Source organism: Aptenodytes patagonicus, chromosome 5, assembly GCF_965638725.1.
Source record: "Aptenodytes patagonicus chromosome 5, bAptPat1.pri.cur, whole genome shotgun sequence".
Classification (NCBI taxonomy): Eukaryota; Metazoa; Chordata; class Aves; order Sphenisciformes; family Spheniscidae; genus Aptenodytes; species Aptenodytes patagonicus.
Window position 1 is genome coordinate 41,958,015 of NC_134953.1, and position 27,880 is coordinate 41,985,894.

At 41.1% G+C, this 27,880-nt stretch overlaps 1 protein-coding gene across 3 annotated transcripts in view; it reads right to left on the bottom strand.

The window, feature by feature from the left end:
* Nucleotides 1-27,880, bottom strand: part of PRKG1 (protein kinase cGMP-dependent 1) — a 541,470-nt gene that overhangs the window by 471,308 nt on the left and 42,282 nt on the right. For all 3 annotated transcript variants that reach the window (XM_076339487.1, XM_076339489.1, XM_076339486.1), the window contains exon 2: nucleotides 3,015-3,181. In XM_076339487.1, the coding sequence (XP_076195602.1) occupies nucleotides 3,015-3,181 (167 nt within the window). The remainder of the gene's footprint in view (nucleotides 1-3,014; nucleotides 3,182-27,880) is intronic.

Below are 27,880 nucleotides of genomic sequence, written 5' to 3' on the forward strand. Positions count from 1 at the left end.
CCAGTAGAGTTTTGTAAAGAATAAAGTTTATAGTTGGGGGTGGTGGTGGTGGTGGTGTTAATAACTGAGAGGACACAGAATGATAAGCCAACTGAGCTAGTGAGCCTGCTCTCATAACCGTAATCCAACCCATTTGATAACGTCTTCTTCCATTTCCATTACTTCATCATCACTCATTGCATTATGTCTAAACATAGACTATAAACTCTTCATAATTTTGTTTGTAAAGCATTATGCATATTTACGGAGCTATCTAAATAATCTTAAATTAAGTTATGAGACCAACCAAAGACTGGGGGAGAGCCAAGTCATGCCCTCATACAAAGGGCTGCCAGAAGAGCAAGGATAAGCTAAAGTGTCCAAAAGACGCAAAAGTTGTCTTTGACACACATTTGTTTTAGAAGACAAGAATCAAGAATTGAGGGATAGAGTTTAGGTCAACAATTAGAAACATCTGGTAAATTCAAGGAAGTGACAGCAATAGTACATCATCATCAGATGTATCAAATAAAGGGTCATCTGAGTACCAAGCTGTGTTCAATACTCCACACTCTGGTGGAAACAGTTCTGCCCATAAATCCCCCCAACATCCTCTCCAAAGAATGTGAAGAGGCTGAGCAGGAGATGAGTATATGCTGATTTTGACAGTGTCCTGTTGTTATGGGGTTTTTCAAGGGACAACATTGAACACAACGTCCAAAACCAGCCACACAGCAAAAATGCTGTGAGCGTGCCTCTGATGTGGTGGTGTTTTGGGAAGCAAGCACAGACCTGTGCAGTGAAAATCCTCCACATTTTACTATGAAAAAGAAATACTATTCAACTATTATTTTAAAGCAGTTTTGTATTAGCGGTAGAACAGATCCTGCACTTCATCAAGGTAGTCTCTGTATTCAAATGGAGGATTTAAAAACCTAAATCTTTCCATGTAATGCTGAGGGTGGAAACATATGATTTGCTTTGGCATCCCCCACTAACTACTTCATGGCAAAATACCATTGGAATGTGCAAAATGCAAAAATATTAAAAGGAAGGAATTAAACCTGTGCCTTGAGAAAGGACTTAACCTTAAAAGGACAGAACATTAAAGCTGTTTTGGGAAACTAGTGAAGAGCATTTGCAACTATACAGCATTAACAGTTTGTGTCGTGGTTTAACCCCAGCCAGCAACTTAAGCACTATGAAGAAAATTAATTCTATCCCAGCCAAAACCAGCACAGTTTGGCAGAAAACCATGGTTAAAGGATGGCTTACTGCCTTGAAAATATTTTTGTTTAAAAGAACAATTGTCATGGTTTAACCCCAGCTGGCAACTAAGCACCACACAGCCGCTCGCTCACCCCTCCCCGGTGGGATGGGGGAGAGAATCAGAAGAGTAAAAGTGAGAAAACTCATGGGTTGAGATAGAGACAGTTTAATAAGTAAAGCAAAAGCCACGCACACAAGCAAAGCAAAACAAGGAATTCATTCACTCCTTCCCATCGGCAGGCAGGTGTTCAGCCATCTCCAGGAAAGCAGGGCTCCATCACGCGTAACGGTTACTTGGGAAGACAAACGCTATCACTCTAAATGTCCCCCCCTTCCTTCTTCTTCCCCCAGCTTTATATGCTGAGTATGACGTGATAAGGTATGGAATATCCCTTTGGCCAGTTTGGGTCAGCTGTCCCAGCTGTGTCCCCTCCCAACTTCTTGTGCACCCCCAGCCTACTCGCTGGTGGGGTGGGGTAAGAAGCAGAAGAGACCTTGACTCTGTGTAAGCACTGCTCAGCAATGATGAAAAACATCTCTGTATTATTGACACTGTTTTCAGCACAAATCCAAAACACAGCCTCATATTAGCTTCTATGAAGAAAATTAACTCTATCCCAGCCAAAACCAGCACAACAATTTAAGTAATGAATTTGCACATATACACGTACATAAAAATACACAAGTTATACATAACCTGTAGTTTTCCCATATTTGTTCCAAAGATACGGGCAAGCGAGAAACCTCCATTCCCCTTAGGTGTTATCTGGCCAAAATGCTTGCGAGTCTACCAGATGGCTCTGGTAAGGAGCAAGAAGAATTTTATAAGCCTCTATCCATTTGTATTGTACCATATCAAACTGAGAATTTGCTTGTTGCATTATTTGAATTAAAACAACGACATTTGCCTCAGAACTCATTATCAGTCACTCTCAGAAGAGGGATGCTGTAGTAGATGGATAGGAGGTTTGATCAAGCTTAGTAACTCCTACCGATGAACACACACTTCCTTTAAAAAAAAAAAAAAAAGAAGCCAAATTTGACACGTGAAGAGTTAGAGAACTTGGAAAGAATAAGATGCAAATTGCAAATAGCTGACATTTTGGAGAAGCAGAGCACTGGCAACACCCATCCTGCTAAAAGATTTTAAGAAACGTGAAAGCTCCCAAGAGCAGCAGAATATCCACTGCTCTCATGTTCTACCGCAAAAACAAAACCCTGCCACAACACATACTGTGATAAATCAGATGTGCTAAACTGCAGATGCTACACTTATTTTGTGCACAGGACAGAAAAATGCCATTTTGTATTAGACAATGCATTGTTTCTGCAGAGCACCCCATGTGCTTTATCAACATTTATAAACTTGTCCTCACAATGCCCTATAAGGTAGCGAGCCATGACCATATTCTCCTTGTTTTACAGTCATTTCCCATTTCCATAACACCATTCTTTCTGTTAAGTCTCTAATTTATATAGCAAACCATTGGTATTGCCTCAAAGCCAAAGAACTATATTTAGTGAAGGTTTATTCCAACGGATCTCAGTGCAAGGTTAACAGCTTTCACCCTCTTTCTTTATATAGGGAGGCACGCAAATACAGTAGGAAATTTTCCAGGCAGAAGTAGTCCACACAATTTTTCAACAACCATATTTAGACGATGTCTTTAACCTCTTTCTTTGAAATGACTTTTCCCATGAAATAAAGTTTTCGTCTCTGTATGTGTTGAAAAAAAGGAAATAAATATTAGCTTTTTAAACCGTACCTTCCATGACATACACCAGGGAACCCACATCTCCTTCCTTGATGATGCAGCTGTCTTTGCCATACTCCACAGGATACATACAATCCACAATCTCCTGGATCTGAGACAATTCCAGATTCTTCATGAAGTCATTGTCAAGGATCGCTTCCTTTATTAGCTCCTTGGACCTGCAGCAAAAAAAAGACAAGATTTATCCACGTGTCTATCAGCTGAGCTCACAAATAGCAAGTGAATTTTAGCACAACTGCACAGTGCCCCAATGAATATTTCCTTGGAAAAAAATTTCAATATTTTCCCTAAAAACATGATAAAGTCCATCTGCAGAAAAGTAAAAAATTACAGAAATGTTAACTTGCAATTATTTTTTGTAAATAAGTTTTAGATACATCAAGTACTGAAATAAAAATAGATTACATGTGATTGCAAGATCCTCTTTTAGCTACAAGTTTCACATCTATAATAACACCAAAGAATATCATAGCTACTTGAAATATCTTCCATATACAAAACTGAAAGGAAATACAAACAAGAATTTAAACGATTTATGACTTAGTTTATTATATTTTCTATTAAATTATACAAACTGGAGCACACAAAGGCGCAATACTGCACTGATTCTTTGAGTATTAATCAAATACCAAAGGCCATTATATTCACTAGAGGAGGCACCACTGTTACAGGAATAACACCACAATTAATTCATTTCTTTGATGACTAAATGGAAAATTCTGAAGTTATATTAGTGTGCATAGAATTATACGTGCCATTTTGGTTTGGCATGCGATTGGGTTGGAAGTCTGGAGTTCTTAGTAGCCACTTTGCAAAGTTGAGTAAGGAAGGAGTTGTTTCCGAAGATACAGATTTCAGAACTCAAAGTTCATGCATTCTCTGGGAGACTATCCAAATGGGTATGTAATACAACCTCCTATCTCTAGAAGTGCTTCTGCCAGCATCATGTTATGACAGAAAATGTGCAACAAAACCACTGATGTGTTTTTCCTGATTTTCCTGACATTCTTTGAATTTCTACAGCTAAAGTGCTCACTACACAGTGAGTCACGCTCAGGTGAACCCTCCAATCTTCCCTTCAGACTGTCAAGTCCAACTTCATCCATCTGCTAATGCAGCGCAACCACCATGTTATGACATTTTGCAAAAAACTCCTAAAGCAACTTGTGCAAATGAACAACTGAGAATGCTAAATCTAGATCTAGACCAAAACTAAAGCCCCTAAAACTCCTACAGGCTGGACACCAGGTCCTCGGCCCTTCATTTCTCACTCTGCAGCTCCACTTCTGTGGGCTAAACTATTTGCTAATATGAACATAGCCCAGGCAGATCACAGCTACCTGCAGAGCTTATGCATTCAAGAGTTTTATCTTTTTGAAATAGGAATATGAAACAAGGGTTTCAAAGAAAGATACATTAATGGATCATGTCTTCTTGAAAAAGAGCCAAATTGGGACTTCAGAAGACCAAAACCAGCCAGACAGCCTTGGAGATACTATGCCTGTGCTATAGTCCTTTTAAAATATACCTCAAAGTTATATGCAGCACGGATTCAATTTGTTAATGTTTAAGGTGCTTTTTATGCATTTGATAGTTTTGCAGTTATTTCAACAAAACATGCTACTTTACATCACAGTCCATCACTACTGACCCAGCTGAAGTGCAGGATGGGAAGCAGAACAGACTTTTCAAGTACTGTCTGCAAGACGACACAGACTCAGGCTGCTACAAAATCTTTTTGGTCTTGAGAAATTTAATTTGACTTCACATACTATCACTCCAATTCCTTGTGCATGCAAATAAAAACCACCAGAAAAACCTACATCTGTGTTGCTTCTTGCTTTCAGTAATGCAAGAAGCTGGTGATTTGTAAGGTTGACCAGATGGCAGATAACCTGCTTTCCTCATTCCCTCCTCCTGTGCTAGAGTGAGACTACGCTTTCGATGCTATGCCTTGTCTCAGTACTGCTCTTTTGGTCTTAGCCACCCCCACAGGTCCCCCAAATCCTCCTAACAAAGGCACTAATTATTAGCATTACTCAAACTGCCTGCCAAAGAAGAAAGCATAATAAAAGCTTTTGCATTAGTCATATCAACTTAGCATTACAATTTCAGCCATTTATTTCATTCCAAGGCTCAAAATGAGGCTTTCTTCTTGATAAAATAAAGTCAGCCTTTCAAGTGAAGTGTTTGTAAGAATATCCACAAGAGACCAGAGGGAATTCAGACATGGCTCAAGTCAGACCTCCCCTGTTAATTTAGAGGCCCTCAGCAAAAAACAATGCTTTTATTGTCAGGATCGAGCACAGCGAAGGATTTGAAAAGGATCCGGCAAACTTGGTCGAAACAACAGCGAAGGAGCAGCACAGGGGCTAGGAAAATCCATTAGAAGTCTATTTTGGGGAGAAGCAGCAAAACATACACAACATGAACAAACTTAGGGAATTTATGAGGTTAATAGTATTATTACAGTCTAAGAGTACACCTGAACCAACTGATTCACAGCCTCTGCCCTTCAACATAGAATATCAGAGAAATTAAAGCCCAGATGTCCACCAAGTCATTCAAACCCTTTTAACGACAATATGAAATACACCCATCAAGAGGAAAAACAGGCTGGCCGGGACACCAATAATGCAGTTTCATCTCTGCCACATCTAAGCATCTTAAAATTAAATATCTCCATAGAATGGTCTGGATAATAACTCAGTCATGCTTGAATATAACCAAAATAGATATTATTATTTAAGGATAATTAGTTAAAATGAAACTTCAAACACAAAGAGCATAGCGTGAGAGAAAAGCACCTCCAGCCGCCCATAAACAGTGCTGGCTGCAGGAACAAGCACCTTGCAACCCAAACTGCGTATTTATGAGCGTATTCACATCAGACTAAACCACGCTTCGCAGTTTGTAAGCTACAAACCTTTTCATCAGGAAATATTCCATCCATCTTTGAAAAAAAGAAATAAAAAGCTTAGTTTGACATAGTTGAAAATTAGTTGATACTAAAAATACATTGTCATAGCTACAATAAGAGGTACTCTATTGTTCCCTGCAAGAGAATATTCGTCACTCTAATAATTCAAAAAAATTATTCATGCAATGTAGATTACCATGCCCACATACTTGCACATGCCAGGCCTTCAGCAACTTCTACATTATTTTATTATGCAGTTTTCTTTCAATATAATTCAGAGGTGCAATTTCAGGTAAATTGATTTTTTTAAAATATTTATTTTTATATTAAATGAAACTCAAAGCATATAAATTAACTTACAGTTCACAATTATTCCATAACAAATGCTTTTCTAAACCACACCATTCCTTAATCATCATCATTAGTATTTTAAAACAGCATCTGTCCCAGACGTGTGAATACACAAATCTACCTAGTAATACAAAAAAGGTATTTAAAATGGTCAAAAACACACTCCTGCTATTAGAAGTGGTTTAAACAAGATACAGCTGTTTCATTACCTCTTATTTTCAAATAGTATTTATTCTGTATTTTCTGATTCAATTTTCTAATAGAAACAATCTGCAAATGAAGTCAACTACAATATTTGTAAGGGAACAGGACTATTTCCAAATGACCCTGTTTTAAGAAGGGGGCATTTTCATGAATATTTACTTAGCGCTGAATTGAACGGCTCCTAATGCAGAGGGTCATTCAGAGTAGAAAGTATTTGTCATCTTTACTTGTCAGAGGTAGGAACCTGGCACTAAGCCATCATTATTTTTCTGAAAGATTAATGATCAAATGCGATGGAGACTTGATGAACACTTAAAAAAAAAAAAAAAAGCACAATTCTCGGCAATACATCCTTTCTCAAATCAGTTTAAGTCCATCACAGTAATTAATAAGGCAACAGTAGGAACAAGCTAATTGCATTCTAATTTGCAGAAGTTGTGCAAAAAGCACCTTAAGAAGTCTGCTAAAAATACACTTAATACGTAAAAACCTATATAACTGGTTGCAAGTGCCTCGCAGAACAAAGCATATAAACATGCGTTAATTCACACACCTCCTAACCCTGTCCTGGGGGCTGCTCCGGTCCTCCAGCCAGATCAGAGCCAGCCACCAACCCCCGCAACAAGCCAGCATGACAGCTCGGGAGCAGCAAAATGCCTGGAAAAAAAATTCAGACATGTTTCTGTCTCTGCAGCAGACAGGGGCTCTGCACAGAAGCAGTGTTTCAGCTGTGCTGGAAAAGACTTGTATTAAAGGTTTGCCTTATTGCAGTGGTCATAAAATGCAGAATTTGGCTGAGCATTTTGCTCAAAACCCTGCTGCTAACATCCGCTGGCTACTCATCAAGCATGAAGGCAGAAGATAAAAATTTTGGTTTGTAGCAGATGTGAAAAAACAACCTGACATGTTATGCAGTCCTAGATAAGAAGCAAAGTTAATGCTACAGTGGTTTGCAATGTACATAGTAAAATACCAAACCCTGTATTACAGCCTGTTGTTATCCTGACAGTAATTTACATTTTACAAAGAACAGAATGAATAGTCATCTCAGGCTCTTCACCCACAGCAAAAAAAAACACGTTCTCTATGCTAGATTTGTACCTTCCGGCACGTATGATAAATACTAGAACAAAAAGTTAATCTTCATCCCAAAAGGTCTTATTTCAACATCGGAAAAGCTGCTTGCAGAGTTTAACGAAGGGAAGAATTTAAGTGCAGATGGAAAGACTACTGATGTGTATACATCTAGTGACACTTACAGAAATGCAAAGCCCTCCTTGACACATACCACACTGGTACAGCATCAGTTTGCAATGGAGTTTGCAGGAACCTGAGGTTCAAAGGGAGCTGCAGTAGCTACACAGGTATCATTCTCAAGGTAATCTACTGCTGGCAAGAGCTGATTAAACAGAGGTGGATCAAGAAGAATAAAAGAAATTAAGAGTTCAATTTAGACAACACTGACACAGAGCAGTTGGAAGCAGATCTGAATTTTATGGTGTTCACAAGTATACCACCACAGCTATATACCAAAACCATTTTAAATTATCAGGCTGGAGCAAAGCAAGAAAAATGAAAAGCAATGTACTAGGCAGGCAGGCTGGAAGATGTCTCAAAAAAAGGAAAGAAAAAGTTCATTTTGTATTAATAGTCAAGAAGAAGAAAAAAAAATACACAAGACCTTTTCTTTAGCTGTTCCTCTCTCCAAACTTTAAATAAAACTTTTCAATATGAACTTTTATGCCAATACTAATGGCGGGGCAAGGAGTATTTTTTCCAGAGCCTCCCCCATCAAGAGTCTGCCAACTACTACTAATGACCTAAAGCCCCGCATTTGGGAAGGAAACATCTACAGGAATTTGACCAAGCAGAGAGACCGTGTTCACTGCCAGGACTGAAGTTTAAAGCAGTAAGAGTGCAGCTCCCTGGGAGATGAGAACTCCTTATTTACTTATATGATAAACCTTGCTCAAAGCTACCACAACCAGTAGCATCTTTTTTTGTGCTGTTTTATCATAGCTGTAAAAATCCAAATTAAATACACATGTACATCCTTAAATCTATCCACCAACTAAACCTATCGAGTGTATTTGTAGAAATTCATGCCCAAGCACTCCTTTTTTGGAAGCTTCCATATCCATATCCTCCACAAGGAATTGAGCTGATTTCAGTAGATAAGAAACATGGAAAAAAATCCCCAGCCTCTGACCCAGAATATGATGAGCAATACAAGAGTCCAGACAATTCCTACAATAACCATCTGTTTAAAGTCCACACCATGAAATGTTTAAAAGTGTTTACTTCTACAAAATGTGGCTATGGAAAAAAAAAAAATACTTCTTTAAAAAGAGAAAACATGGCCAAGTATTATGCCTGCTCCAGATTTCCAGAAACTATTCAGTGGGATATGAATACACTGTAAAAAGTCTTAAACAGATTTTTTTTAAGTTGTACCTGACATACCTCCATTCCGTAAGGGGGCATCCATTCCAAGTTACACAAAAAGCAAAGGCTGCAAGTTTCTAGCAAGTCTGGGGAAGTTCTTTGCTCAAAGCCCACATTCACAGAGCTTTTAACTGTTTTTAAGCCCTTGTGTACTTGAAAGAGTACGTAAGACTAGAACATATACTCAGACGCTGCTCTGGAATAGGACCTCACCATTTCAGTTCCCAGTCTAGTTAACACCAAATCACTGGAGTTACCAATTATGAACCTTTTTTTCTTTTTAACAACAAAACTAAAGAAAACCTCTGACAGAAGGATGTATGCTTAATCACTGAGGACAGCAACATAAAGAATGGCCAAGACAAGTAATTTGGATACGATGTTTTAAGAGTTCTCATAGAGATGCTCCCTTCAGCATAGAAAAGCCTCCACCTTCTAAAAAGCAGTAAATACATAGATACAGAAGCCTTACTAAACAATTGCTATTGCTTACTATAAAATTATTCAATCCACCATGTGGCCCATAGATCCTACATGTATTTATCTGCATACTTTATCTTCTTGGTTCTGTTTATGAATACTGTGGCCTGGCCAAACATACAGAGGTTCAAAAATAACAGCTGAAAATCATAAAGCCTTCAGTGATACCAAAATGACTGTCAACAAGAGGCAACCGTTGAAATCTCTTCCTTGCACTCATTCCTTCTCAACAGGCTGTGTTACGTATTGTAGTTAATCTCTTAGGTTCCTATGTAAGAGAGGCAGAAAGTAGAACTTTCCAAGATAATTATTTGCTCCCTCAACCACCAACTTGAAGTCCATAGCCCTCAGGAAAGTTAGTTTTGCAACCAAAGTGTTTATGTTGTTAGAAAAATTATTTATGCCAAATCAATCACAGAAAGGTGGAGGGTCCTCCCTGACTGTCCCAGGAGGTTTTGCATTAAAGGCAGTAACAAACATCTGCAGCGCAGGGCAGTATATACTTTTTGCATGACAGCAATACAATAGGAACTGTGGCTTTCTGAGTGTGTAATACTAGACAATGTCTTTAAACACTAAAGCCTGTAAGTGAACAAATGGATATTCTTTTACAACTTACTACTAGGAGCAGAACAATACAGAAAAGTCCAGACCTTTCGGTAAAATCTGGGTCTTGTTTGGACTGTAATGCCATTAATAGTTGATAACTCTACATTAGCTGTTTGTTTTGGCTATGGATGAAGACCGCTTTGAATGTTTCTTAAAGGGAATTTTAAATATAACTCCAGAGAGCTGTTCTTGTCTCATTAACTGGAAATGAGAGTAGGATTCAAGTCCACGACTGAATAACATGAAGGCCTTTACATATACTTGTGGATTTTCTTTACAGTGGTTGCCTTTCCCACAACATACAACCCAGAGCGTGTCTTCAAGTTGCAAGAGGAAATTTCTGAGCAGGATCTTAAGCATCTTCAGCCGAGACTGTTATTGCATAGCTGGATGGAAGAACATATTCTTCAGAGGAGTACACTAAAATTTTTTTAAACTGACACTTTGATTGAAGAGGTAAGCAGCAGGGAAAGTAACTGTGCCCTGATCTAACCTGGAAAAAAGGAAAATAACCCCCCCATTTTCATTTTTCTTGTACTTAAATACAACTTACAGTTGCAGAATCAAGTTGCTGTGTAGAGAATGTGTCGATCAGACAGCTCCACTTAGGACTTCTAAATATATCAGTTCATTTACACTGCTGTTCATTGTATCATATTTTGGCATTCAACATTCAAAAAGCAAAATGATTTAAGAAAAAAATGATAAAATCTCTTTTCACCTACACTGAAAATTGTTAGTACAAAAATACTGTAGGCAAGAGTTGGTTAACTCTTGTATTTTAACATGTCTCACCCCACAGATCTTAATTTACCACCCTTTTCTAGGCTAGTATTTTGCATCCTACAAAAACCCAGGTTTAGATACTGGAAATGTTGGCACGCTCAGTAAAAAAAAAAGTCGGCTCTTGCCAACACAATTTGCCTACTTCTGAAATATCTGACACCTCCAAGGAACTCCCACATGAGCTTCATTTTGAGAAACCAGCACCAATACCTCCAAACAGGATCGAGTGGCTACTTGATTACCTGAAGCAAACAGTATAAGCTTTGGGCAGCTAATCATAGGTGAAAACACGTAGCAAGGTCATGGTGAAGGAAGAATGGGGTGTCTCAGAGATGCCTGGCCAAAAAAAAGTGGTCTTTTGAAGGGTGTTATCCCAATGCATCTTGCAGTTTTGGTGCTGACATCCAGCGCAACTGAGCTGGAGACTTTGCACCAACAAAAATGTCAGAGAAAACATACGTACCCATATGTCGCAACACCAAGGGATCCAGAAACAATCCAAGCTCCTCCAGGAGGAGTTGAGTTAGCAAGACTGAGTTGCGGAGATCCGGACAACACATCTTGAAGGTCACGACAATGCATCTTGAAAAGTACCACATACTTTAAAGGCAAGAGTTTCTCCATCAATCAATTATCCACGAAAGCTTCCACTCTTGGCAGCTCCACGCAGTGAACTCTGACTGGAGGCAGGTATGAGGATTCCAGCTAAATGGCAACTAAAACAGTTCCCCCAAGTTTATTAGCATATTTTGAGGTCTGCATGGCTTCACAGTGATAAATGAACATGTGGACAGAACTGCATTCAGATGCCCTGGAGAAGAAAGTTACTGATAGCCGTTACGGAGATGGCCTTCACCCTGGTCAAATCAGCAGGAAATCTGCCAAGTGGATGATAACCTAATTTAAATAGATGCAGAAATCCAATTAGAGATCCTCTGAGCAGAGACAGCTCATTCTCATCTCTTGGGTTAGAGGCTACTAACACGTTGCAAGCTTTTCTAAATGTGCTGTTGTCCAGGCAAAATGAATGTGCTCTGCAAAAGCACTTTGCTCCTCCTTGGCATAAGAACATCAAAAGCGAACGTTGTCAAGACAGTGTAAATATATAGCTTCTTCCAGTGTGACTTTAGGATGGAGTTTCACAGAAAATGTAATGTATGGGGGAAAAAAAAGTGACAAATTTAACGTCACTTACTCTGATTCACCTAACACTTCTGATGGATGTTACTGTCACTAGGAAAGTTGCTTCAGCTCTTTTCTTTTCTGCTGCCTGGAGAAGTCCCCCGCCTAAATGCCATAGGCGTACGACAGCAGAATGCAGACAAGCGCTTGGAGCCTTAGTCTTTCAATAAATATTCTTAGGGATTTTAGGGAGAAATACTTCTTCCTGCTTTGCAAGTCAGTAGAAGGACTGACGTTAGCAGCCATGCTTTGAGACATAAATATTTGAAAGATGTATGGGATTATCTAAATAACATACACGCCCCCGCTGAGAGCCAAGGAGCAGCCCGTGGGGATTTAGAGGCAAGCACTGCCGATGTACCTACTTACAGAAGGGTCACTTCAGGATACAGCAATCCTGAGCAGAGTTGTGGGAGCACCATCATGCAGGCTCTGTCTAGTCTGCTAATAAACCAGATTACAGCCAGGCAAGCACCTTTTGGCAGACAATATGAACTCTAAACAACCATACAACTTGATAATGTTTAAACGGAGAAAGAACAGCAGCAGGAAGCTCATAAGGTGTCTGTGGAAAAGCGGGGAGAGCTGAGGCTTGTAGCAGGGCAGTACCACTGACAGTTTCTTTCCCTTCAAAGTCAGATCAGGGAGAGATTGTCACATTCAAAATATTATCTTCTAATTCTTATTTCCCCTGCATGAGTATTGACTGTCGCTATCCCACTGAGCTTTGAAGAATATCCCAACAGCAACTGCCTCATGTAAGATGCTTTTTTGTTCAGGCATGCTCTTGCTAATCTTGTTTTACGAAGTCTACTAAGAATCCCAGGCTTGTGATGCTGCCTTTGGCTGTAACCAAAAAAAGGTACAGAAACTCTGAAGCAGAAGGACACAGACGTTGTCGTCACAGAGGGGTGCTGCGCTGCGGGTGGGACTGCAGTCTAATGGCCACAGCAAGGATGCCCACATACAAAGCAGGCATGCGAGCAGCACAAGGCGACCACCTCCAGAGAAGCAGACTTCTCACAAAAAATCCAACACGACCCCAAGCTTGGAAAGTTGCAGCCTCAGAGCAAAGTGTTCATAAAGTGTCAGACTACCTACTAAAGAACAATCTACAGAAGGCAAGAGGACATGTGCTGGAGATTCGGAGAAATTTCCCTAATTTCCATGAACTATATGAGACAAACTCTAGGGATACCTGCAACCTATTCCACCCCATCCAGCCACGTATAAACACAAGTCAGAAAGAATTTAAAAGAATTGTTTTGAAGAATAATAGTGACAAATATGACATCAGAAGAAGGGGACCAAATTCAGATGGAAGGCAAGGAAAAGTTGAAAAGCTTTTAAGGATTTTAGGAAATGGCCCTTCTTTGATCGAAATAACTGTCCTCCAGAGGAGTTGAATGTTTCCAGGAATTTCAGCCTGAAAGGATATTGAAGGGGAAACGAAGCAGTACTAGTAACTTCACATTTTATGGCATCACTTGTCTTCAGGGAACGCTAACGGGAATGGACATACAAAGGTAAAAGAAGGATGCAGCAACACAAACACATCCTGCCCAGGTAAAGCAGAGGAAAATGATCCTGCTGAGCAAGTTTTGGAGATCACTCAGTAAGGCAACCTGCCCCTATGAGCAGGTGTAACCTACCGGTGTTACAGCCTAGCAAGCCATAATCCCAGAGTGGGAGATGCTGAGATATTCCCAAGGGAAAGCTCTACTCTTTACAAACAGGACCATTTCAACGAGAAACAAGAGCACTGCTTGTTTCTTGAGGATATACAGCAACATGCATTAAGCAGATTGCTATTCTACCTCCTTCAGCAAGCCAAGAAAGCCATTCCTTTAATAAGACAGGAATACTCAAGATTCATTCTGTTGAGACGCAAGTGAAGGGAAGCATACATATTTGCCATCACAGGACAGGCTCTGCAGACAGCGAACAAGGCTCCGTTCTCAGAGACAGGGTGCGTGAAAGGTACCTGCAGCTTGTCGCTGTCGCATTAGGGGATGGGGAGAATTCCCTTTCAACCACGACAAATCCAAAGACTATGGATGCACATGGGATGGGATGGGATTATACAAGCATAACAGGAAAGGAGACAGACACATACTGATTTGCCAGTAGGTAAATCCATGAATGCATACAGCAATGAGAATTTGAAAGCACAAGGAATCGCACGTTAGAGAAAAGATCAAGATTACTCGAATCCCACTGAGAGGAACGCAAGACAGCTTCAAAAGTTTTAGGAAGGATTGTATCTTTAATCCTCAAGCCTCTGGGATGGTCACCTTACACAACCTCATGTGGTAGGGCCTGGAGAACCAACCCACCAGATGCCCTGGATCTAGGATTTGTTGCATCAGGTGAAATCCAAATGAAGACACCACTTGGCCATCACTATCCCATACTTCATTGCTGCACGAGTGCTAACAACAACTCAGTCATATACATTTCTTCCAAAGTATTTTTAATGTGTGACATGTGGCAGATCAAACTGTTTGCTGTGTACTAATTTAAGAGCATCTATTACAACATATGCTATAGCTATGGGCAGTTATCAATGCCCCCGCTGCCCATAATTTATAATAAAAAAGCGGTGCCAGTCTGCTGCCCAGGTCCTTATTAGAAAACCATTTGTTCATAGGAAGGCTCTAAATGGGAACACAGGAGAGAAGAAGCAGGTCTCAAGGCTGAGAACTGTGACAGAAAAGATAAGTCAGAAGAGGGCACAGAATTAAGTTATCTTTATCTGCACCATATGAGCAGAAAAGGAAGTTTGCTCACATGCCTAATGTACTTTATGATTACTTTCTTTTCCTTGCATTACTATCCTGTACACACTCTCCAATTTCCCACCACCTTTATGTCTCATCACCTTCCCACACCATCTTCAAACTCAGAAATGCTTGCTCCCATTACAACTCTGGATCATCTTCCTTTTTCGCCCAAGTACCTTACTAGAAATTCTTAGTGCATCTAACCATCATTTCCTTTTCTCTTCCTTCCACCCTTCAGATCCTCCATCAGGCTCCTCCACTTTGCATCTTCCCAAATAGTTTCTCCCCTCTGCTCCCCCTGCAAGTTCCTGCCTCTTACTATTTTCCCCACTTCCACCAAGCAGTCCTGCAAACAAACAGCAGCCAAAGCAAACCAGAAACCACAGCCTGCAACAGGAGAGGAGCAGAAAGCCGACCCCAGGGCCAGGAGGCAAAGGTCTGAAGGAAGACACAGCTTGGAAATGGGGCTGCAAGGAGCCAGAAGGACCCTGAGGGTTTAACATGGAAGAATAGGAAAGGAAGAAGAAAGTAGCAGAGGGACTTCCACCAGATTTTGTGGAAAAGGGGGAAAAAACCACACACAAAGAAGCAGAACAGTAAATCAGTGTATCGCAATGAGACGGGAACAGTGGTCTTTCTGAAATGGCACACGCGGCTCTCTAGGGAAACAGTTCATTTCCTCTGTCCCAAATATTTTACAGGACTGGGAATGCAGTTTTGTTCACTTTCTGAAAAGCACCGCTACAACTCTTCCACATTTTGAGTTTGTTCCACACTCTGCAGGCTGTGTTTAGGAAATATTTACATGAAGGAATACACAGAGAGAGCTAACAAGAGATGGATAAAATGTGCGTGCCAAGGAGCCAAGTTATTTTGGTATAGGCAACAGGAACTACTGGACTGAACTGAAACAATTTCAGATCCGGTTTAACCCCGACAGACCTAAAGAGTGTTACCTGAAAGACATTTAAGTACATTTTAAAGATGCTCAGACAGTTCTTTGCTTCAAAGTCAAAAGCAGATACAAGATCTTTGCATATATGCTAATACACTGCATATTCACGAGCAGAACATGATTGGAAAGATCAGCCCAAGCGTGTGTTAAACCAATGAGCAATGAAAGTAACTGGCACTGAAACTCCTGAAAAAACACCTCCCTTTAGTGAGTTTATGGAACAAAAACATACAAACCTTTGAAGTCAGTGAGCAAATAGCAGAACTTTCAGTATTTTTTGTTAATCTAAATTCAGCCTATTATCTCCTCTTGGTTAGCAAACTGCAACAGTGGCCAGAGCTAAAAGAAAACTCCATAACAATACCAAGAAACAGCAGCCTCTATGCACTTCGTTGTTCATCTAGAGACCTGCACTTTCACGTCTGCCTTTACAATAAGTTTGAAACATCCTTTATTTTCAACAGACTTCAGTTTATTTACCCTCATGCGCACACTGTGTGGGTCACCCACTGGGTCATGCAAGATTCACCTATCTTAAATGAAATACCTCTGCTCACCTAACAAAACGGTTTTAGCTAGCTATGATACACAGACAGATCTTTGGAAATGCACTTTAATTTTACCTGTGTCTCTATGAGACAGATTCACTCTAGAAATGAAAACTCCCAAGTTTCTCCACTATGAAACACTGAGAACAGGCATCCATCTCTTCCAGCTAAAGTAACTATTCAGTTTTGCTTGCTTGTGTTAATTTCCCCCCTCTATTACAATAATAAAATTACCAGCTATTTAATCATCTTTAACTTTGGTGTCCCTTAGGACAAAAGCTCTCTAAAATATTAGGTGCAATGTTCCTAAACGGATGTTAAAAGCAACATTAAGATTTGGCTTCCCATGTTTTTCTTTCTCTACAACTTATGATTTCAATAGTTGGTGGCATTAACTTCACAAGGTGCTCAACAAATCACAGCATTTCCTTCCTCCCATACTGTAACTCATACGAGTACTCTTGCTCAAATCCAAGGCAAGAGACCTTAGGAATACCACAGTCAGTTTTCATCTGCCGGTTTTATGTATATGTATCTGCATTTTTTTGGCAGCGATCCGAGAGAGCTGGTATATACGGTGCTACTCTGTCCAAATCCTACTTGGACAATTTGCCTTTCTGCTCAAGGAATAAAATCTAACAATTCCTATATAAGGTGGTTAATAAATCTGCATGCTACTTTCAGGGTTTTTTTGCAATAGAGATACAATGCTGTTCTGTTTATAAAGGTTAAGTGAATTGTATGCAGTCTGTGGAGCCCTAACATCTCTGTATTATAAAAACAGAATATTTTATCTAGACAGCCCCTTTCAGAGAGAAAAAAAAAAATTCTCAGAATAACGTCTTCCCCCCTCCAATCTGAGTTAAGGTATGTATGTAATTTTGTGTACACCGAGGAGAACAGGAATACAAGTGTTTATTTGTTCTTCACTTGAATTATAACAACTATTATTTTTTAAACACTCTGTAACATTTTCACAGGTTGTTTGGATAAGCCACAGCTATAAATCCCGCTCCACTGTCAAGCAAGGAGAAAGCTTTGCATTACCTTGTGGGCAAGGAAGTAAACTGCCAAGAACAGCACAGGGGGCTGGGGACAAGGAGAGGGTTAAACAGGGTTTAACATGCTTAACCTGGGTCCCCAGTTCAAAATTGTTGCCTTCAGCCATACCTCTGCCATCTTCCCGTAATGGAAGGATGCCCCAATGATTGATATTTTCACAGGAATTATTGAGGAGGTCAGACAAGGATTCAACAACAGGAAGCTGACAATGCTCAAATCTTCCTCGGTTTTGTTTGAACCAGCTAGATGTTTTTTAATCTTTATCCAATGAACAAGTTCAAAATAAACAGTTTTTATGATCATACTGATGATTATGCCACAGTAAAATGCAGAGACGCCTGTGCGTAAGACCGCTTAAATTACACAGCTAATAGTACCTATGGAGATGCTAACACTGCAAAAAGCCCATCTAGGACTCTGAGGAAGGCAGCAAATGAGCAAGCAAACATAGAAATCCCATCTAAACCAATCTCAGTTACAGCATTTACAGTTAAATGCTGTGACTTGTGTTGAAAACACAATACATAAGAAATTTCTCAACTGAACCTGATTAGGACATTGAATTCCTGATGACATTTCATCTTTGATATTCTCCTACCACAGCCTCTAAGGTCCAGTGAATGCCTGAGAGCTGAGGGCTGTCCTGTGCCATCAAGCCAACATCAAAGAACACGAGTGCAATCAAAAATGCAGCTGAGGAAGGTATCTCCCCGAGTTTCAGTTTTACTGTTGTCATATTTCTCACCCAAGCAGTTCAGAGAAGTCTGTAAAGGCAAGTGAGGTCAAGGAGAACAAAGAAGTGTCAGGCAGAATTACTACTTGCAGGTGCTCTAATTCCATTTTTTTTGACAGATATGTCCAGCACACCCAGCAGAAATCTCAGGTGACCAGCTATACCTTCCAAGAATCAAGCTGGGCTCCACATAGCTTTTAGAGTAGAAAAAAAAAAGCACACAGAAAGTTTCTAGCCTGAATCTTAACTATTCAAAACTGTCAGCTCTTCACACTCCTGGCACATATCTAATAGCAATAAACCCAATTTTAAAGATTGTTGTGTGATTTACTCTCAGGTTAGTAGGAAAAGAAAACCTTAAATAAATCTGTCATTAACCTGTATCTGTTTTAAGTTTTGTTATTTAGGAGGAAACTTGGGGAAAGCTTCTCTGCCTGTGAAAATCAATGCCCCTTAAATGAGAGCACTGGAATTTTAAGTGTCCTGTTTTTGTTAAAGACTATGCCTTGTAGTTTGCTATTTAATTAGGAATGAAACCTAATTTCTAATCACCAAGTGCTCATGCTTACGAAGGAATTATAGTTAACATATTCTCTGGGATATAAAAATTAAGACTTTACAAATGCTGGTTAATCAGCATTGAAAGTCAGATAGATCAAAGCCTGCAATGATGAGGGCAGACCAAGGCTTGTGCTGGCCACAATTCTCTCCCTCTCACGTATGACACCAGGTGCCCCAAGCTGCCCAACTTCTTGTAAATTAGGAGGCAAAAACATATAAACAACACAAGTATGTCTGAAAAGGAAAAAACAAAGGAATAAACTAACTTTATGCTGCACTCTGGCCACCCTTGAGGTTGCAAGAAGCACTTTATGGAGGCAGATGAAATCCTCCTCATCAAACGCAGAAGAGGATTGTTGCGGATCTGCAGGCTCCCTCTCCTAATCTGTTCTGGCAAGACGACTATGCTATTTGGTTCCTTTATAAAAAAAATAAAATTTATGCATACATGAATAAAAGGCTAACCGTACAATCAGTACCAAAAGTAGTGCCAGGAAAAGAGCCTGCTGGAAGATAAAAATAGGATGTAAAATGCATCATATAAGCATGCTTATTTTTTGCCTCATACTTTTTATATAGATCAGTAAAGCCTTGGTCACGGATAAGAGTTTGGGGGGGGGGGTTAGGGGTTTGGTTTTTTTTAAAGCACTAACTGTTTTGTAACTAGAACAGCCTATGGAAGTAGTGCTAACGAAGGACTGAGGAAAGAGAACAAGTCTGGACACAGGGGCTGTACGCCTAAGAGCTTCTCTTTTTTTTTGTTTTCAGCTGTGACAGATGTATTTTCCCTACCACTCAGAATTACTCTTTTTGCAAAGAACAGAAGCCCTGAAGAGCCAAGAAGACATTTGCAGACAGTATAAAAAGCAGTTTTGAGGGTGTGAGGGGGAGGGTCAAAAGCAGAAATCTGTTTATTTGGCACCTAAATATAGCCCAGTTAACTCAGCAAACATTTTTTCTCTACTACATGCTATTTTGTCTATATTTAGAGGCTGTAAGGAACCAGCTGTAGCATCACCATTTTATTACACTCTCTGATGGAGAATTTGCTTTTGTCCCCCAGAACAAATCTCTGCCATTAAGCGACCACGACCACTCACCTGAGTGTTGGGTATAAAACTTAAGTTTTCAGCTGAAGCACCAGCAGTAAGGATGAGCTCTTAACCTTACCCTTACATGAAGGAGCCCTGCTCAGCTATGCCTGGCTGTGAACCAAGCCTCTAATAATCAAAGAGGACACATTGCGAGGCTGCTATTCCAGATCGGCCACAGGTTGATTAGTTATTTCATTCAGCTAGACCCAGCTGCCAGTAAAAGACAGGTTTCAACCAACTGCATTCAGAACAGAGGCTGCTTCTAAGAAAAGCCTTTTTGGATAGTAAATAAAAATAAGTTTCAGCATTTTGAGATTCTTGTTTAAAAAGCATTATAACACTCCAGAGAATTTTTGCCTTTTTTTTCTTTTTTTTTTTAATAGGATTGCATACCTGGACACCTGTAGCATGTGGAGGAAAACTTTTTTTGCGATGAAAATTACCATACATTAGGCTTAGGGCTATACCGAATGGTTTTTTAGGGTTTGGGTTTTTTTCCATAATAACTTAAATCAAACCTTGCCTGCTGAAGTGTTATCATACAGACAGATCTCTGTCAATGCGGCATCTGATTTACCTCTTCAGATGAGTGCACAAATAGACAATTGATTTAACTTCTTAGAATCCCTCCCTGCACAACAGACGATACTTTTTAAAAAGCATAGGCCATGGGCAACAAAAGGATAGTTTTTTACTCAAAAAACCCATATTCTACAATTTTTCTCCAATGCTTTCACACTAATTTGCTGAGGTAGCTGTCTTTTATTCTCAGCGTATGTACTGCAGGAAAGTGCACTTGAGTCTACAAAGCCATCCAGAGAAAATAGTATCAAGGCATTGAATGGCTGTGTGTGAGCAATCTCAGGATCGCCAACACAAACAGCTAAAAAACCAGACTTTTAGGTCTTCCGAAAATGTGCACAGCACAAAAAGCGTTTAAAACAAGCAGATGATGTTGGTGGAAGGAAGAAAGCCCGTACAGCAGTGTAAGCGAGATGGGCGTAGCGCTGCTTGTCTCCCAGCAATGGATCTGAAGCATCAATGGGTGATGTCCAGGCTCCACGCTCAGGACCTGGCAGCCTTCAGTTCTGCCTTGCCTGTCTCTTGGTGACCCGAGGGATTTGATGTCAGACTGCAGACACTTGTGATTTAGGGTGTGATGGCCCCTCTCATATCTCCCATTTTGTACTGGGAAGTCAAACGGAGAGCCAAGGCAACTCTGAAGGAGCTACAGAGCAAACAACCTGACATCAAGTTAGCCTTTTTGTGCATCATATTCTTCAACTGAATTGATAAAAATTCCATTAAGAAGCTTGGAGAAAGTGTGGAATATTATCTCCCTGTGATATATCATTTCTTCAGTATGAACAAAGTCAAAAAATATTTGAACTGCTGACCAACGAAATCAGAATAGGTAATGGAGCTGAAGGCTTCCAACTATGCAAGAACAATATGGAATTTTTTTAAACTTCAGGCACTATTCAGGAACTAGCATCTAAGCCTCATAAGGCTCCTCCAGCATACATTAAAACTTCACATATCTGTAAAGATCTTACCTTCTTGGTACATTAGACAATCATCCACATTTTACATAGTTGTCTTGACCATCCTTAAGACATCTGCTTTACTTCAGTGCATAAGTCAGGTTGTCCTAACTTACACTTCCAGATGCATGCAAACAGGGTACAAGTTCATGAAGGTTTACATTTTGTTTGCTACATATTCATAAATTTTGTATTGATTTAACAACTCTGCCACAATGCTCTGGAAGATTGTTCGGCTGTATTTAAACAGTAGCCTTCTTCAGTACTGGGCCCGCACCCAAATTTTTTGTGGCCACCAAATCTAGTGAGCTTAATCAAATAATGTGGCTCCAATTTATAACATTTGCCTGTCACAGACCGCATCAAGAATCTTTTGTGGTGGAAAAAGTTGAAAAAACAAGTGGAAACAGGTTCATTTTGATTAAACCTGCAATTGAAAGAGTCCTCTATAGCTCATGGATGGAATCTCCAGTCAAAACAAGGAGAGAGAAAAGAGCCACTGTGCTCTGGAGGTGAAATTTAAGTGACATGGACTCACGTCCCTGGCTCTGCCCAATTTCAGTCAGGTCTCCCATGCATTTGTCCTCACTATGCTGATATGCTATGTCCTCACTATAGCCTCACTCTCTATGGAAGCTTTTCTATTTGTATGTGCAAATACTGGGATAATGCCTTAACCCAGGTTTAAACATCCTAAGTGATGCTCTAAATATCAGGCTAGTGGTTTCCTATTTGAGCTCTTTTTGGCTTTCAAATAAAAAAATTTAAAAAAACCCAACACACCTGTTGTTTCTGAGCAAGAGTAATGGCACAAAATCAGAAAGCTGATATTTGCTCGATGATGTCCCTTTTGGACTTGCTTTGCCTACCTAAATAACTGTAACGGTCATCTGAAGGAAAAAAAGTTGGAGATTTAATAGGGAAGTGATAATTTGTTCCTAGTCATGGACAACACATGCTCTTGAAGTACCTGCCATGATGGTTGATGAGAAAATAACAACACTTGCAAAGCAGAAGGTAGAGCAGCTGCTTTCTGCACAACAGGAGCAGAGGTCAGGTCTGCCACCATACAGAGCCAAATGTCATTCTCCCCAGTGCCTAATCCCTAACAAACAGCAGTGGCACACATAATATACCTGCGTTTGCAATTACTGGCTAATGTGCTCCGGTATTCAGGCTTGCCATGCCTGCAGAAAACACTCCTTGATGGTGCGTGCCCTCCTGCAGGCACATTAATAAATCTAGCAAATGAATGGAGGGAAATAAGACGGATAGTTAGCATTCCCTTGGGACTCCTCTAATGAAAGACTACTGGGCTGCAATACAATATCCACCCCGCAACAGATAGCTGCACCGCTGCCAAAAAAAGGCCACATGAGCTCTTCCTGCCAAGGCAAGCTGTGACTCCGAGATACCCTGTCAGAGTCAGTTAAGAAGCAGCAAAATAAGAGTTGCACCACCTGTGTCCCTTCTCTAAGCTGAAGCATCACAAAACTTCAATTATCTTCCCGCAGCAACGAGTCGAACTTCAAGTGGCGAGTCAGAGGCTGTGTCTTCCTTTCAGCAATGCCATGAACCAAGGTAACGTCAAGTAAAACCGGAGTATCTGCCTTACTTAAGCTCTCCCAACATACTCATTATCATGGTATCTGAGTACATCTGTGTTTGGGTATACTGCTAATAGAGAAAAGCCATCGCCTCTCCACACTTCATTTCTCTCGTGTGCCTCGCAGAGCTAGGCTTCTACTGGGAAAACAGAAAGCAATCAAGTATCTGATGAGGAGATGTGTTCTCCCCTTCGTGCAATTGCTGTGTTAACAGGATTTAAATGTTCAAAGATGTGTAAGGAAAAACAACTTATATATATATTTTTTCATATATACACACACACTCCAACTAGTTTTTAAATATCTAGAAAGTTTAGATAAATAGCACCATTTGAGCACTCAGACAAAAGTTACACATGATGGTATACATACGCACCCACATTTCTAACTAAGATTTAGCCCACTCTTTTGTCTGTATGCTCCCCACCAGTGAGACATTGCTGTTATTTGGTCCATAGGCAGGACTGTAATAAGGACAAATAATGATAAACGCTAAAACGCAGCCTCCTGGAGCTGGAGCAGTACTTCATCAAGCAGTGCACAAAGACATACTGAGTCTCTGCAGGATGACATTCAGCCATCCAACGGCATGCACCATGATGTTTTGCCAATACAACTCAAAGCCATTACCACTAAATGCCCCAACACCAGATGCTCTCTTGCTTTTTGTCCTTTTTGGTGCCAGTTCTTTAGGTCAGGGGATGTGTATTATCTGTCTTTCGGCTGAGTCTAGCAAGGTGCAGGCAGCCAATGTGACAGAACTGCTGTTTGCCCATAACAGGAGGCCCATGGGATGCCACGTCTGATCAGACACAAGTCGACTGACTTTGTACAAACTGGCACACTAGAAAAGCTGGATTGTCAGGAAAATCAAGCCTCCCGCGGTATCTTGTGCTACAGCCACTGGAAGCTCTCTGCCTCCTGATGTATAGAGGAAACAAGGCAAGTTTTTTAGGGAGATGTAAAGTCTGGACCCTATCAGATAGATAGGGTCTATCTATCTAGCTTTGTAGAAGGAAGAGCTTTGGGGTTGAGGGGGAAGAGAAGGGCAAACACCCATAGGGAGAGAGAAAAATGTTGGACAGGAGAAGGAGGAGCAGGAACAAGAGACCCAGGGAAGTAACTGAGGGCTCAGAAAATAAGGGAGAAGAGGATGGCGAGGCCTTTCCTAGGAAGAGCAGTCTGCCCTGCCATGTGAGCAGAAAGGACAGTGGCATGAAGGCAGAGGGCTGCGGGAACAGAATGCCAGAGCACGTGCTGCAAAGGAGACAAAGACATGTGGGGAACCCCAGGGGGAACCTGGCAGCGGAGAGAAAGGGAACAGATGCAGTGAATTCAGCCCACAGCAACTGCAAATTGCAATACTCCTGCATTGTACAATCCCACCCTGCAGATTCATTCCCCGGCTGCAGGTCACTGCAGAAAACTGGAAAGGAAGTATAATTTCCTTTCCCCTCCACAGCCCCTTCTTTCACAATGCTTGAACGCTCAGTTTTTCCTCCCTCACTTCTTAAAGCAGGAAGAGAAAGAACAGAAACCCTAGTGCCTCCTTTGCCTCTTCACCAAGTCCTTGCTGCTGCCCGCTGCACACCTCTCTGGAGCCTCTGGAGTTGGCATCCAGCTGCCTAGCCAAAGACAGCAGAAATGAGCTGCTGTTATCGCAGATGTGATCTGAATGACAGCTATGTCAAACAACCCTGCTGAAGACCGCGTGTCATTTATCAGGTGTCAAAATCATTTCTCTATTTTGTGCATTAAATATATATATCAAACGACAAAACACAGTAGTTGCCAAAAGATGTGTATCTCCTCTACATGACCAAGTTTAGCTACGTTTAAACCTAACATGTAACCCCTTATAGACTTTCACCAATTTAAGCAATACTGAAACTTCCAGGCAAAGAGGTGGACACTAACTCCACTGTGTATGTATTTCCAACTCAGAAAGCAGGATTCCTGATCTTCCATTTTACCTAAAGGACTTTCTCAGGTTTTTAAGAGTCTCGATTTTCAAAGCACCTCTGTAGCTGTAAGATCCCTATTGTTTCCAGTAAGCATAAATAGCTGAATGGCTTTATTTGCATCACATTTGGTTTATCTACACCTTCGTTAAGTGCTTGGCTATTGCCTTGATGTGCTGTTCCCTGAGTCATAGGGCGATTGATTTCTTCTATTCATCAGGAATGTTACCGACCAAGAAAGTTATTTTCCTCATTTAGCCTGTGGACTACAAGAGCACTAATGAATTCCCCTCACCCGGTGGATCTTTGCACACAATTGACATCAAATAGGCAGTTTAAATAGTAACAAGCACTGACAGATCCCACGGATCCACTTATACTGGGGGCAGGGAGCAATGGCTTTAGATTTTCATCACATCCCTGTCACCAGTTATTTAGTCTTTTGCTCCTGAATCTGAATGATACTCTGTGGCTGCTCAGCCGCAAAGCAAACAACATTTCGACATTCCCAGAGCCCAGCTAATACTGGGAAAAAATCCATATACACCACCAATATTAAGGCTTAACTGTTTTCTATCCTAATGAAAGTCCATCTCATAGTATATTTATGTTAATACAGTACCCCTGTATGTGTGGATAAGTACATACATGCACATACACAACTGTCTGCATATATTTCTCTTGAACCTAGGATATCACATTTAACACATACTTTGTGTATGCGTATATTTACAAGACTCCAGTTTCATTTTCGGTCAACCCACACAGCTACATTATGATCTCTCCTATTTGTTCGGATCACCCACCACCATTACCACCTCGCAGAATATTAAATAAGTGAACAAAATGAGTTTTCGAATTCACTTCAAGTCTACGTCGCAGAGCCGGTCCACAGCTTTCCTGACACAGTTTGCGTGTTTAACAGGAAACACCTCCAACAAACATGCTCACAAACCAAATCAAAAAGGGAGATTTTGGAAAAAGAAACACAGCTCCAGGCAGGAAAAGTGTTGCAGTATGATGAGGGGCTTTTTTTCAGTGATATCCTACTTCAAGATTGCTCCTAACAAACAAGCATCAAGTACAGTTGTGGTGGGTTGACCCTGGCTGCACACCAGGTGCCCGCCAAAGCTGCTCTATCACTCCCCTCCTCAGCTGGACAGGGGAGAGAAAATGTAATGACAGGCTTGTGGGTCGAGATAAGGACAGGGAGATCACTCACCAATTACCGTCATGGGCAAAACAGACTTGACTTGGGGAAATTAGTTTAATTTATTGCCAATCAAATTAGAGTAGGGTAATGAGAAATAAAACCAAATCTTAAAAACACCTTCCCCCCACCCCTCCCTTCTTCTCGGGCTTAACTTTACTCCCGATTTTCTCTACCTCCTTTTCCCCAGCAGCGCAGGAGGATGGGGAATGGGGGTTGTGGTCAGTTCATCAAACATTGTCTCTGCTGCTCCTTCCTCCTCAGGGAGAGGACCCCTCACACTCTTCCCCTGCTCCAGTGTGGGGTCCCTCCCATGGGAGACACTTCTCCGCAAACTTCTCCAATGTGAGTCATTCCCACAGGCTGCAGTTCTTCATGAACTGCTCCAGCATGGGTCCCTTCCACAGCGTGCAGTCCTTCAGGAACAGACTGCTCCAGTGTGGGTCCCCCACGGGGTCACAAGTCCTGCCAGCAAACCTGCTCCAGTGTGGGCTCCTCTCTCCATGGGTCCACAGGTCCTGCCAGGAGCCTGCTCCAGCACAGGCTCTCCACGGGGTCACAGCCTCCTTCAGGCATCGACCTGCTCTGGCATGGGGTCCTCCATGGGCTGCAGGTGGATATCTGCTCCACCATTAACGTCCATGGGCTGCAGGAGGCAGCCTGCCTCACCATGGTCTTCACCATGGGCTGCAGGGGAATCTCAGCTCTGGCACCTGGAGCACCTCCTCCCCCTCCTTCTTCACTGAGCTTGGTGTCTGCAGGGTTGTTTCTCTCACATATTCTCACTTCTCCCTCTGTCTCCAGTTGCTGTTGTGCAGCAACTTTTTCCCCTTCTTAAATATGTTATCCCAGAGGCGCTACCACTGTCACTGATGGGCTTGGCCTTGGCCAGCAGCAGGTCCACCTTGGAGCTGGCTGGCATTGGCTCTATCAGACATAGGGGAAGCTTCTAGCAGCTTCTCACAGAAGCCACCCCCATGCCCCCCCAGCTACCAAAACCTTGCCACGCAAACCCAATACAACAGTCCAAATATCCCAACTCTACTTCGCAATTTTAAAGTCTGGGAGCCCATTTTCTACTTTGAAACCAGGCACCCGTGCTCAAGTTTGGCTATACGTGCTCAGGCAGCAGTTTCCAAGGAAACCAGTGACTGCTTGAACATTGCAAAATGCAAGTCCTATGCTCGCTGTTTCACAAGTACACTGTAGCTATTTCCGTGACACAAACCCTTCCAGGTAGGTGCTTTACCACTGTTTCTAAAAGACCTTAAAACAATTTCAGATGTTAAGGATGTCAGTATACACAGTACACATCCAAGCAATGTGCACACTTGCAACCAGACCACTTTCTGTAAATGTTGAGAGAAGGAGAAAGGAATTATTTGAGTTGGTTTAGGCTCCAATGTAGCAAATACTTTTGTTTTTTCCTGTTCTATCAGCCCTTCAAAACAAAGACAAGCTACACAACATGTGAATGTCAGGGACTTCTCTGCCTGCACGTACCCCTTAGAAATGGCAAAACAGCAGATGAAAAACATTTATACAAATATTTATCCTTTAGCCTGCTACAACTGCGAGTATTTTGGCACCATGAAAAGCCAAAAGAGAAGCAATACCAGCAGCACAGGCAGTAAGGATTATCATTTATGACAGTAAGTGGCATTTAAACCACCAGTTCAAAAAGCACAGCTTTCCAGGACCTCTTACCTTAAGATAAGGTTCGTATTCAATAACTTCTGAAATCTTAGCATCCCACAGTACCTATCCCAAGCAGGATAACCAAAGAAACAGGTACATATCAGGTCACTGTGTACTTTTTAAC